This window comes from Anolis sagrei, chromosome 6, assembly GCF_037176765.1.
Source record: "Anolis sagrei isolate rAnoSag1 chromosome 6, rAnoSag1.mat, whole genome shotgun sequence".
Taxonomy (NCBI): Eukaryota; Metazoa; Chordata; class Lepidosauria; order Squamata; family Dactyloidae; genus Anolis; species Anolis sagrei.
Window position 1 is genome coordinate 26,038,640 of NC_090026.1, and position 12,184 is coordinate 26,050,823.

Below are 12,184 nucleotides of genomic sequence, written 5' to 3' on the forward strand. Positions count from 1 at the left end.
AAGAATTTAAAGTAATGAAAACAGAAATAAAAGAGGAATTTGGACAGATAAGGAAAGATATAACACAGCTGGATGGAGAAGTAAAGGAATTGAAAGCCTCTAAAGAGAAAATAGAAGGAACGCAAAAGGAGATGACACAAAAAATAAAAGGATTAGACAGACAAAGGGAAAAAATAGAACTAGAACAAGAAAGACTACTGCAAATGCAAATGGATTTTCAATTGAGACTCAGAAATATAATGGAAGACGACAAAGAAGATATAAGATTATTGATAATCAAAATTCTGGCAGATTGTTTGGAATGTGAGGGAGATGAATTAGAACAGGAAGTGGACCAAGTCTACAGGATATCATCATTTTATTCTAGAAGAAATAAGACAGATAGGGACGTGATAGTGAAATTTACAAGAAAGAAGGTACGAGATGATGTGCTTTATAATAATAATAAAAAACCAATCTTTTACAAAGGAAAGAAAATTGCGGTTCTGAAAGAATTCCCACAGGCAACCCTAGCAAGAAGAAGAAAATATTTTTTCTTAACAGAAGAATTGAAGAAAAGAATGATAAGGTTCAGGTGGGAAAGAAAAGAAGGGATAATGGTGACATACAAGGAAGAAAGATATTGGTTGACAACAGAACACAAGGCCAAGATTTTTTATGAAAAACTTATGAAAGAGAAGGAAGGAGATGAAGAGCAAGGAGAAGAGGAAGAAGAAGAAGAATTAGGAGAAGAAGAAGAGGAAGAGGAAGCAGAGGTAGAGGAAGGTGAAGAAAGAAGATTATCTACACCAAGGAAAGGAGTAAAGGCAAAAAAGGCAAGATATAAATCACCAAAGGATTATGGCTTTTTAGGAAAAGAACCAAAACCACAGAGAACGACACCACGGAAAAAGGAGGAAAAAGGAGGTCAGAGTTCGGAGCAACCGGCAACTGAAACAATGGAATTGGCTTTTGGCGACACAGGATTGGGACCAGATAAAGATAAATAAAATGATGGAGAGACAAATAAAATGTTTTTCGAATAATATTAACGGTATGAATTCCCCCCAAAAACGGAAGAGAGTATGGAGGAGTCTGAAGACACAGAATTTTGATGTAATAATGTTACAGGAAACGCATATCTGTGATAAACATGTGGCACACCTTCCGAATAAAAAATTAGGAAAGGAATATTATTCGGCCTATGAAAAAAAGAAAAGAGGAGTGGTTACGTATGTAAAGGACTCAATAGATTCAGAATTGGCATTTAGAGATACAGAAGGAAGATGTGTGGCAGTGAAAATAATAATTGGAGATTCCAAAATATTGATTTGTAATATATATGCTCCCAATGGACCGAAGAAGAAATTTGCTGAATTCTTAAATACTAAGTTAAAGGAAACAGAATTTGATGAACTGATTTTGGCAGGAGACTTTAATGGGGTCGTCGATTGTCAGATAGATAAAAGTTTGAAGAAAAAGAAGTTTAAGGGAGGGAAACTTCCCCAGAAATTCATGGACTTACAAAAAGACTTCGATCTTGAAGATGCATGGAGAATTAGAAATAAAGATAAAAGAGACTTTACCTTCTTCTCGAATAGACATCAATCCTGGTCAAGAATTGATATGGTTTGGATTACTAAGAACCTCTCTACTAAAGTGAAAGAGATTAATATTCTGCCACGAGACTTATCAGATCACTGCCCTCTGGAACTTGTCGTAAATCAAAAAAATTATCATAGAAAATGGAGACTAAATGAGAACTTAATAAAAATGGAAGATGACAAAGAATATTTCAAGAAGTTAATACAGGACTACCTACAAACAAATAGACTAGATTCAATGGAGCCACGAGTGGTTTGGGATGCCCTTAAGGCAGTCATGAGAGGACACTTTATTCAACAAGGAGCAAGAAGGAATAGAGAGAGAAATAAAAGAATAAACGAGTTGAGGGCAGAAATAGCAGTAAAAGAAATGGAGTTAAAGAAAAACCCATCTAAACGAACAGAGAAACAATTGGTGACACTGAAACAGGAAAAAAATTATGTGGAGCTGGAATTCCAATCAAGACAGATGAAATTTCTAAAGCAACAGGCTTTTGAAAATGCTAATAAACCGGGTAAATGGTTGGCAAACCAGGTTAGAAAAAAGAGGCAAATCAATCATATTGCTAAAATAAGTACCAAGGACAAGGACTTGAAAACGGATAAAGAAATTCTGGAGGAGTTTCGGACTTTTTATACACAACTATACACAAAGGAGGATATAAAGAAAGAAGATATTATGGAATATATTGGACAAATGAAACTGGATAAAATAACAGATGAAGATAGAGAAGAACTGAACAAAGAAATAACAGAAGAGGAAATCGAGAAAGCCATTAGTAAAATGAATGCAGATAAAGCTCCGGGACCGGATGGGTTTACGGCAGGATTTTACAAAACGTTTAAACAGCAGTTGATACCTATTTTTAAAGTTATAGCGAATGAAGCTTTAAAATCTCGAAAGGTTCCAGACTCCTGGAAGGAGGCAGAAATAACTGTGATACATAAAGAAGGATCACCGGAGAATGATATTAAAAATTATAGGCCGATCTCCTTGTTAAATACGGATTATAAACTGTTCGCAAATATCATGGCCACAAGATTAAAAATTTTTTTAAGTAAGTGGATTGGAGAAGAACAAACAGGTTTTCTTCCAAATAGACATATGAAAGAAAATATACGCAACGTTCTAGATCTTTTGGAATATTATGAGACCAATCATCAAAAAGAATTTGCCCTTTTGTCAATAGACGCCGAGAAAGCATTTGATAATTTGAATTGGGATTTCTTCAAGATTTTGATACAAGAGTTGGATATGGGAGAGAAATTTAATAATGCAATTAATGCTATTTATGAATTTCAAAAAGCTAAGGTAAAAGTAAATGGGCAAGTGACTCAAGAATTTGAAATTACGAAAGGCACGAGACAAGGTTGTCCACTCTCCCCATTAATTTTTGTTATGGCAGTGGAGATCCTGATGAAGAAAATCAGAGAAGATGAAAAGATCAAAGGAACAAAAATTGGTAAATTTGAATATAAAATACGAGCGTTTGCAGATGATTTAATAGGTACAATTGAAAACCCGGAGAAAAATTTACAAAGTTGGATAAATAAAATAGAAGATTTTGGAAAGGTGGCAGGTTTTAAGATGAATATGAAAAAAACTAAACTTTTATTTAAGAATGTGAATAAGGAGAAACAAACAAAGATTCAACAACAGGCTGGAATTGAAGGTGTCAAGAAAATTAGATATCTAGGGGTCTGGATCACAGCTAGAAATGGACAACTTTTAAAGAATAATTATGAATTAGTTTGGAAGAAGGTCCAAAGGGATTTGCAGAACTGGGACCGGCTGAAACTATCCCTCCTGGGTAGAATATCCTTGATAAAAATGAATGTATTACCAAAACTTATGTTCTTGTTCCAGAATATACCGATAATAAGAAGTCAAATTCTGTTCAAACAGTGGAAGAAAGATTTAATGAAATTCGTCTGGAAAGGAAAAAGACCAAGAATTAACTATATGAATTTAATAGATAAGAAAACAAGAGGAGGATTGGGATTTCCCGATCTGAAGACCTACCATGAGGCCTGCGCACTGTCCTGGATTAGGGATTGGATGACTTTAGACAAAGAGAAGTGCCTAAATCTAGAAGGTTATGATTTAAGAGTGGGATGGCACGCGTATATATGGTATAACAGAGAGATGAAGGAGAAAAATTTCGGTAATCATTTCGTGCGAGCCTCCCTACTACGGACATGGATGAGGTACAAAGCTCTTTTCTATAAAACAACACCATTATGGATTTCAGCAATGGAAGCGCATCAAAGAAGACTACTAGGATGGAGGACATGGCCAAGATACAAGGATATATTGGTGAAGGGGACAATAGAGATGAAATCATTTGAACAATTAAAGACTTTATTTAGCAATATAACTTGGTTAAATTACCTACAAATTAAAGACTATTTTAAACAAGATCAAAAAACAGGTTTTGATTGGAACGAGAATATATGGGATAGAATACTAAAAACACAAAGGAAAACGGTTACAATATTATACAATAAATTGCTCCAGTGGATGACAGAAACAGAACAGGTGAAAACCTCTATGATTAAATGGGCGGAAAATATAAGAAGGCCCATCCACTTTGGGGAATGGGAAAGGATGTGGAATAAAAAATTGAAATACACATATGCTATGGACTTAAAAGAAAATTGGTATAAAATGTTTTATAGGTGGTATTTGACTCCGAGTAGACTGAGCCATATGTATCAAAATGTATCAGATAAGTGCTGGAAATGTAGTGAGCAAGTAGGCACCTTTTACCACATGTGGTGGACATGTAAAGAAACAACAAAGTTCTGGTCTATTATTCATGAGGAGTTACAAAAAATATTAAAGAAAAGCTTTAAGAAGAAACCTGAATATTATCTTCTGGGATTTACAGATGATGACTGTAAACTGGATGAGAATGAAGATAAATTATTTACCTATTGCACAACGGCGGCTAGGATGGTTTTTGCCAAATACTGGAAGAATGGTGAGGTTCCGAGTATTGAAGACTGGTGGAAGAAAATTAAAGAAATAAGAGACATGGACGAACTAACTTTTTTGTTGAGAAGAAATGAAGGAAGAGTTTTGAGGAGGACAGATTGGTCCCTGATATATGATTATGAAAAGAAAGCTGAAATAACAATGGGATGAGAATAGATATTAAGGTGAAGAAATATCTTGAAAAGATCCTGAGGTTGGAGTGGAAGTCATTTTAGAATAGTTTGAGTAGTTGTATTGTATGTATTAGATGGTAGTTAGATATGGTGGGTTTCTGTGTTTTTTTTTGTGTGTACCTCTCCCTTTCCTACTGTTCTATCTTCTTGTTTTTTGTTCCCCCTCTTTCCATGTGTGGATTGTGAAAAACTTAATAAAAATCATTTCAAAAAAAAAAAAAAAGGAGGCCAGAGGGGGATTGGCCGAGTGGGTAACGGTGGTGGTTAACGCCTCCCTTCGGGAAGGCAAAATTCCAGCGAGCCTAAAACAGGCTGTGATAAAGCCGCTGTTGAAGAAACCATCACTTGACCCCACTAAATTGGACAACTTTCGGCCTGTTTCCAATCTTCCCTTCTTGGGCAAAGTCATGGAAAGCGTGGTGGCCTCACAACTCCAGGTATTCTTGAGAGACACGGATTATCTGGATCCGGCACAGTCTGGTTTCAGACCGGGACATGGTACCGAGACGGTCTTGGTCGCCTTAGTGGATGATCTGCGCCGGGAGCTAGACAGGGGGAGTGTGTCCCTGTTGGTGCTCCTGGACCTCTCAGCGGCCTTCGATACCGTCGACCACGGTATTCTTCTGGGGCGCCTTGCAGAGATGGGCCTTGGGGGCACTGCTTTGCAGTGGCTCCGGTCATTTCTGGAGGGTCGTACTCAGAAGGTGTTACTGGGGGACTCCTGCTCAGCGCCACAGCCGTTGACCTGTGGCGTTCCTCAGGGTTCCATCTTGTCCCCCTTGTTGTTCAACATCTACATGAAGCCGCTGGGTGAGATCATCCGGAGTTTCGGGGTACGGTGTCACCTGTACGCAGATGACGTCCAACTCTGTCACTCCTTCCCACCTGCTACTAAGGAGGCCGTCGAAGTCCTGAACCGGTGCCTGGCCGCTGTAATGGTCTGGATGAGGGCGAACAAACTGAAATTAAATCCAGACAAGACAGAGGTACTCCTGGTCAGTCGCAAGGCCGAACAGGGTATAGGGTTACAGCCTGTGCTGGACGGGGTCGCACTCCCCTTGAAGGCGCAGGTTCGCAGCTTGGGTGTGACCCTGGACTCATCGCTGAGCCTGGAGCCCCAGGTTTCGGCGGTGACCAGGGGAGCATTTGCACAGCTTCGGCTCGTGCGCCAGCTGCGCCCGTATCTTGGGAAGTCTGACTTGGCCACGGTGGTACATGCTTTGGTCACATCCCGCCTCGACTACTGCAACGCTCTCTACGTGGGGCTGCCCTTGAAGACGGTCCGGAAGCTCCAGCTAGTCCAGCGCGCGGCAGCCATGTTGTTAACGGGAGCTGGACGCAGAGAGCATACAACGCCCCTGCTGTCCCAGCTCCACTGGCTGCCGATCTGCTACCGGGCCCAATTCAAGGTGCTGGTGCTTTCCTACAAAGCCCTAAACGGTTCCGGCCCAAAATACCTTGCAGACCGCATCTCGGCCTATGAGCCCACGAGGTCCTTGAGATCATCCGGGGAGGCCCTTCTCTCGGTCCCGCCAGCCTCACAGGCACGTCTGGCGGGGACGAGGGAGCGGGCCTTCTCGGTGGTGGCCCCTCGGCTATGGAACGCCCTCCCTGCTGAAGTTAGACAGGCGCCCTCCTTGATGGCCTTTCGTAGGGGCCTGAAAACATGGCTCTTCGAGCAGGCCTTCAGTGGAGTGTAGTGAATGAATATGGAATGAACCAGGACTACGATTTTGCTTACGACCCCAGGACCTGACGAAGCGGACTTTTAGTATAGATGTGTGTTAGGTTGTATTTGTCTGTTTAGTACTGTCTCGGTTCATTGTATATTGTCTTCCTTGTTGTTGTTCACCGCCCCGAGTCGCCTTCGGGCTGAGAGGGGCGGTCAATAAATGCAAAAAATAAATAAATAAATAAATAAAAATACAAACCACACAATGCATCATCATTACACAATTAAAAACATATTACAATACAACATTGTCATCATCACAATCACATAGCCATGTCGTCAAAGCATTCCTGGTCATAATTCACAGTTATTCATTCTCCATCCATATGGACCAAAGTTGACTCAGTTGTCAAAGGCTGCATTCCATAGCCAAGTCTTTGTTAGCTTCCTGAATGTCAGGAGGGAGGGGGCAGTTCACATGCCCATTCGTCCATTAAAACTCACTGGCTGGTCTTGAAAAAAAATCACACTGTCAGCAAAAGAGAAAGGAAATGGTAGGCCTCCTTTAAATAAATTTGACAAGAAAACCTCACTTTAGGGTAATCAAAAAGATCCCACAGTCCTGATATCACAAGAATTGGCTCATGAACATCTGTAGTTCTGGATTCTCTCTGTGTGATTTTCTGGAAACTTTCACAGTGAGCACATTTTGGCATTCATATGATAGTGTTATCTGTTTAGGGATCCTAAGACAGGCTCTGTAGCATACCCAACCTTGTCTCCCAAGTGTGGAGAGCTCCAACATAGTGGAAAGAGATAGGGATTAATCCTATGTTCTACATTTGAATGTACTTCTGGGTCTAGCTTTGAATCTGAAGGACCAGTTTTAGCAGCGTTGATACTTTTAAAACTTGTCTGTCAACTATGCCCATTCCTTTGATTGCCTATACAAGGTACAATAACAGTTTGTTGGGAAATATTACCATTACTGGGTTAGTAATATCAATATACAGTGTTTGGTACATGCAGAGATGAATAAAAATGCAACTATGTAGAACCTCCTCAGTTTTGAAGCATGTAGCTCATATATCTCTGGTAGTACTATTAGACATTTGATGTAGATTAGCAGTTAGCCTTCCAGGTACTTTGGTGTTTCTATATTAAAATGTGTCACATGATCATATGTTTCTTGAAGCTCCATATACTATTTTACTAAGAGCATCCTTGAATTCCTGATTCCTCAGGCAGTATATGATCGGGTTGAGACTGTTAGGACTGTATAAACAACAGATACCAACTTACAGGAGTGAAAGTTGGAGAGAACCTTTGGCCATGCATAGATGAAAAGAGAGGCAACATAGAAAATTGTCACCACCATGAGGTGTGAGACACATATGGAAAAGGCCTTCTGTTTCCCTTTGGGTGAAGGACTATGCAACACTGTGGAAATGCTGCAGAAATAAGAGGCAATTGTCACAGAAAGTGGGACAAGGAGAATGAATAAGGCCAACAGAAAGTCCACAAATTCTACCAATAACATACCAATGCAGACCAGACTAAGAAGTGGGAAAACATCACAGAAGAAGTGGTTAATGACATTTGATCCACAGTAGGTTAGATGGGAGATGAAAAAGACATTTGCCATGGCAATGAAAAAACCCTCAGCCAGGAACATACTGCTAAATGGAAGCAGAGATTTTGATTCATAATGACAGGATAGTATAATGGATTGCTGATGGCAATATAGCGGTCATAGGCCATAACAGCTAATAGGACACACTTGGTACCTGCCAGTGCCAAGAAAAGGTACAATTGAGCCATACAAACAGTAAAAGAGATGTCCCTTTTGTCTGTCACAAAGCCAGTAAGCATCTACCAGATCTCCAGGAAAGAAAGATTACTTTCAGGTAGAGAAACATGGGCTTTGGAAGCCTGAAAGTTACCTGAATTAATAATAATCACTAAATTTTGCAGTACCATCAGCACATATATAGTCAGGAAAATAATAAATAGTGACACTTGGAGTCCAAGTCTTCCAGAAAAACCAACCAAAACAAATATATATTTTCTATTTCCCCTTTGTATTCTGAATGCTATGGTTGTATTGCAGAGCTGAAATGAATTGCATAAACAAATGAGAGATTCTAATGTTATAGCATCCCATCACATTAATAGCAAATCTGATTATTAAATGAGATAAATATTCAACTTGTTCAATAAATTAACAATGTAAGTTTCCCATTTCATGAACCAAAGTGGTAGCTAGGCTGGTAACAAGTAATTTTGTCACCATAGTGGCCCCTATTTTTTCCATTCTGCACTTAATTGGATTCCCCACAAGACTGTACAAGGTTAAAGTTGTCTTTAAAGTCACAATGTTCTGGTGAACTTCTGTTCTTAAACAAACAAATGTATACTTTGGTAATTTTGTGAAGGACAATTATGATTACCCACTCATTCGTATCAAATAAATACTTTATTTTAAAAAATGATATCATTTCTAAACATCTAGTGAGATGATATGTTGTTTATCAAGTTAGAGTTGTACAGATGTTGCATGCTTTATTGGTCACAAAAATGACTGTTGGCCTAACAAAAAACTCAGTATTCATTATATTCTTACATGCTATGTTTAAAATATTTAATCCAGAGTATGAACACATACTGAGTGATGAGCTCAGTCATGCACTCTTGTCTTCATGATCATGGAATTCATATGTTTGTTCATAACATAAATATAATGGTAAACATTTGCATTTCAAAAGAAAAAGGGTGATTTTCAGCAAGAACATAGCACCTACTTCATATTAAGTTTCAGGAAATTAAAACAGAGCTGGGGAAGGGGAACTTTGTATGACACCTTGTTCCTTATATGAAAGCCTCAAAACATAATGCAACGATATCAGTTGCTATCAATAAACAAGTCATAAATTAACCAGTATCATTTCTGTGAGGAACAGGGCTTTTGCAAGTGCATGTGTTAACTTACACTTCATGTTCAAATCATCCCAAAATACTTTGTAGGGAGGTTGCCAATATATTTGTCCCCACATCCTTCCTGTCACGACTTAACTTATGAGGTGTCCTCTTCTGCTGTATTAGTTTAATTTATTTATGGACTTCAACTTGATCATTTAAAAGGAAGGGACAAAATACTTCACAGAAACATCACAAGGATCTTGGTGAGCACATTGAAATCAATATACATTCAATGAAATTCAATGATTGTCAAATTAATATTTAAGCAGTATAACACATAATTCACATATCATTTTCTGCAGAAAAGAAAAACACTTTATTTTTTTCCAAACAATCCGAGAAGCCAAAGACAGTTTTTAAGCTCAAAACTCTTTTCAAAATTTTGTATATGGAGAAGATGTGACAAGCAGGTTTTGCCGAATTCCAAGTACAAAGAGCTGTTGTCCTTACATTCCGAGTCTGAAAATCAACATTCTCATAGCAAATAACATAGTTTTAACAAACTGTGTCAGCTCATGGAAAAGAATCTTTTTTTGCCCAAAGTCCTCTTCAGAGCTTCTTTGACATCTTTGTTCCTGAGGCTGTAGATTAAGGGGTTCAACATGGGGATGACAAGAGTATAGAACACTGATACAATTTTGCTCTGAGCAGGAGAGGATATGGCAGCTGGCTGAGCATAAATGAAGAAGACTGTGCCATAAAAGATTGTCACTGCAGTTATGTGAGAGGCACAGGTGGAAAAGGCTTTTTGCCTACCCTCTGCAGAGCTGATCTTGAGAATTGTGTTTATAATGTAAGCATAGGAGGTGAATATTACCACTGTTGTCACTGCAATGATAACATTGCAGAGTGAGAACATCACAACTTCATTGATATGTGTATTTGTGGTGGCAGCCTTCATGACAGCAGGGACATCACAAAAAAAGTGGTTGATTTTGCTATGGTTGCAGAATCTTAAGCGGAAAGAGACACTAGTCTGTATTACACCATTAGTACAACCACAGGCATAAGAAGTGGCTACTAGACGGTGGCAAGATTTCTTTGACATCTTCGTTGGATAGAGGAGTGGGTAGCAAATGGCAATGAAGCGGTCATAGGCCATGACTGCTAAAAGAAAACCTTCTGTGGTAACAAAGATGGTGAAGAGCATCAACTGGGCCACACAGCCCTCATAAGAAATGATGTTAGATGTCTCAAAAAAGTTCACTAGAGCTTTAGGAGCAATGGCAGATGAATAGCAGAGATCTAGGAAGGATAGGTTCTTAAGAAAGTAGTACATAGGGGTATGAAGTTGAGAGTCGGCACTTATGAGGGCAATGATACTTCCATTGCCAAGGACAGTGGTGAAGTATAGCACCAGAAAAATGATAAAAAATGTTATTTGGAGGTCTGGAAGATCCCTGAAACCCACAAGGATAAATTCAGTAGCTGTGGAGCAGTTTTCCATTGCAGGTATCTGAAATAAATAATGTCAATAAAAATTAAAAACACCATCAATAAACCTTATTTATCCAGAAGCACCTATTACCTAGCCTCTATTTGGAGTTAGATACTTGCACTATAAGGTAATAGAACTTAGGGAGCATTGAAATCAGTGTGACAACCTGTACCTAATTCCCATTGTTCAAAGTAAATACATCACAGTTAATTTGCTACTTCCAATCCAATGAAATATTCTAAGAGGTGTATTATATATTACTTTTTCCAGATTTTTCTTTCACTTCTCATGTACCTCATGTTTCTTTCTTGTTGCCTCTCTCTTTCCCTCTTCCATTGGTTCTTTCTTTCCCTCTTTCTTATCCCCCCACACACACATACAGATATGTATCCAAAATCATTTGCATTTTGTTTAGTTCATATCACTTTAGGAGAATAATATATAAATAAATATGAATAAGTAACTCTTTGAAATAAAATCACCATTACACATATTTTATTACTTATTTATTTATGACTATACACTTACATCTTATCCTAGAACATGCAGTCTCAGGGCAGTTAAAAATAAATTCATTTAATGATTAAGCCACTGAGTCTCCTTGTGGGGAGAAAAAGCAGAATATAAATAAACATAATAATAGTAATAATAGTAATAATAATAATAATAATAATAATAATAATAATAATAATTGAGCAGGAAGTAAATGAAATAGACTACATAAAATAGAATGTATTTTAATTATGTTTAATATGTTAGTAATTTTAATCCAATTTATTTTTAAGTTAATTTTGTATGTTTTGAGGAACTGTGTAGGAGCCACTTGTAAGCTGCCTTGAGTACCCCTTGGGGTACAGAAAGGCAGGATATAAATAAATAAATAAAGTAAGTAAATAAATAAATAAATAATTTTGACAACTTAAAACAAGTTCTCACTTACATGACTATATGCTCTAGAATCATATGTACTCCCTTAATTGTTTTAAAAGTTCTGTTCAGGGTTATTATCTTAGCCCATAGCCAGAATATCATATAACAAAAATATATGATACATGACAAAACAGCATTGCAACATTAAGTACAAGTATTTCTTTCTTTCCTGGAAACTTGCTGCAAACTGGCAGCAAATTACTCGTGGACTGGGCCACAGACCATCACTTTAAGTAGCACTGGTATGTGGGAGATCAGCTTCATGAAATATGTATCTAATCCAACTTTGTAGTTAAATCCTTAGGTAGTGAAAATGCTATCTTAGTAATGCTAGCAGGCAGCAACAAAATGTTAGAGGAGAAGAACGTGCTTAACGGTTTTACCTGTCTCTTTCAAAATACTCTTTTGCTT

General features: G+C 38.1%; 1 protein-coding gene and 1 pseudogene across 1 annotated transcript; both read right to left on the reverse strand.

The window, feature by feature from the left end:
• Window positions 1–7,604: 7,604 nt before the first annotated feature.
• Window positions 7,605–9,232, reverse strand: LOC132779581 (olfactory receptor 6A2-like; annotated as a pseudogene).
• A 681-nt stretch (window positions 9,233–9,913) lies between these two features.
• LOC132778038 (olfactory receptor 9S13-like) lies at window positions 9,914–10,852 on the reverse strand. Its single transcript, XM_060780645.2, has one exon. The coding sequence runs from the start codon at window positions 10,850–10,852 to the stop codon at window positions 9,914–9,916; it is 939 nt and encodes a 312-aa protein (XP_060636628.2).
• Between the last annotated feature and the right edge of the window lie 1,332 nt (window positions 10,853–12,184).

What these genes read in the sequence shown, in the direction of transcription:
- LOC132778038 (XM_060780645.2), bottom strand. Translation starts at nt 10,852, where the DNA reads ATGGAAAACTGCTCCACAGCTACTGAATTTATCCTTGTGGGTTTCAGG.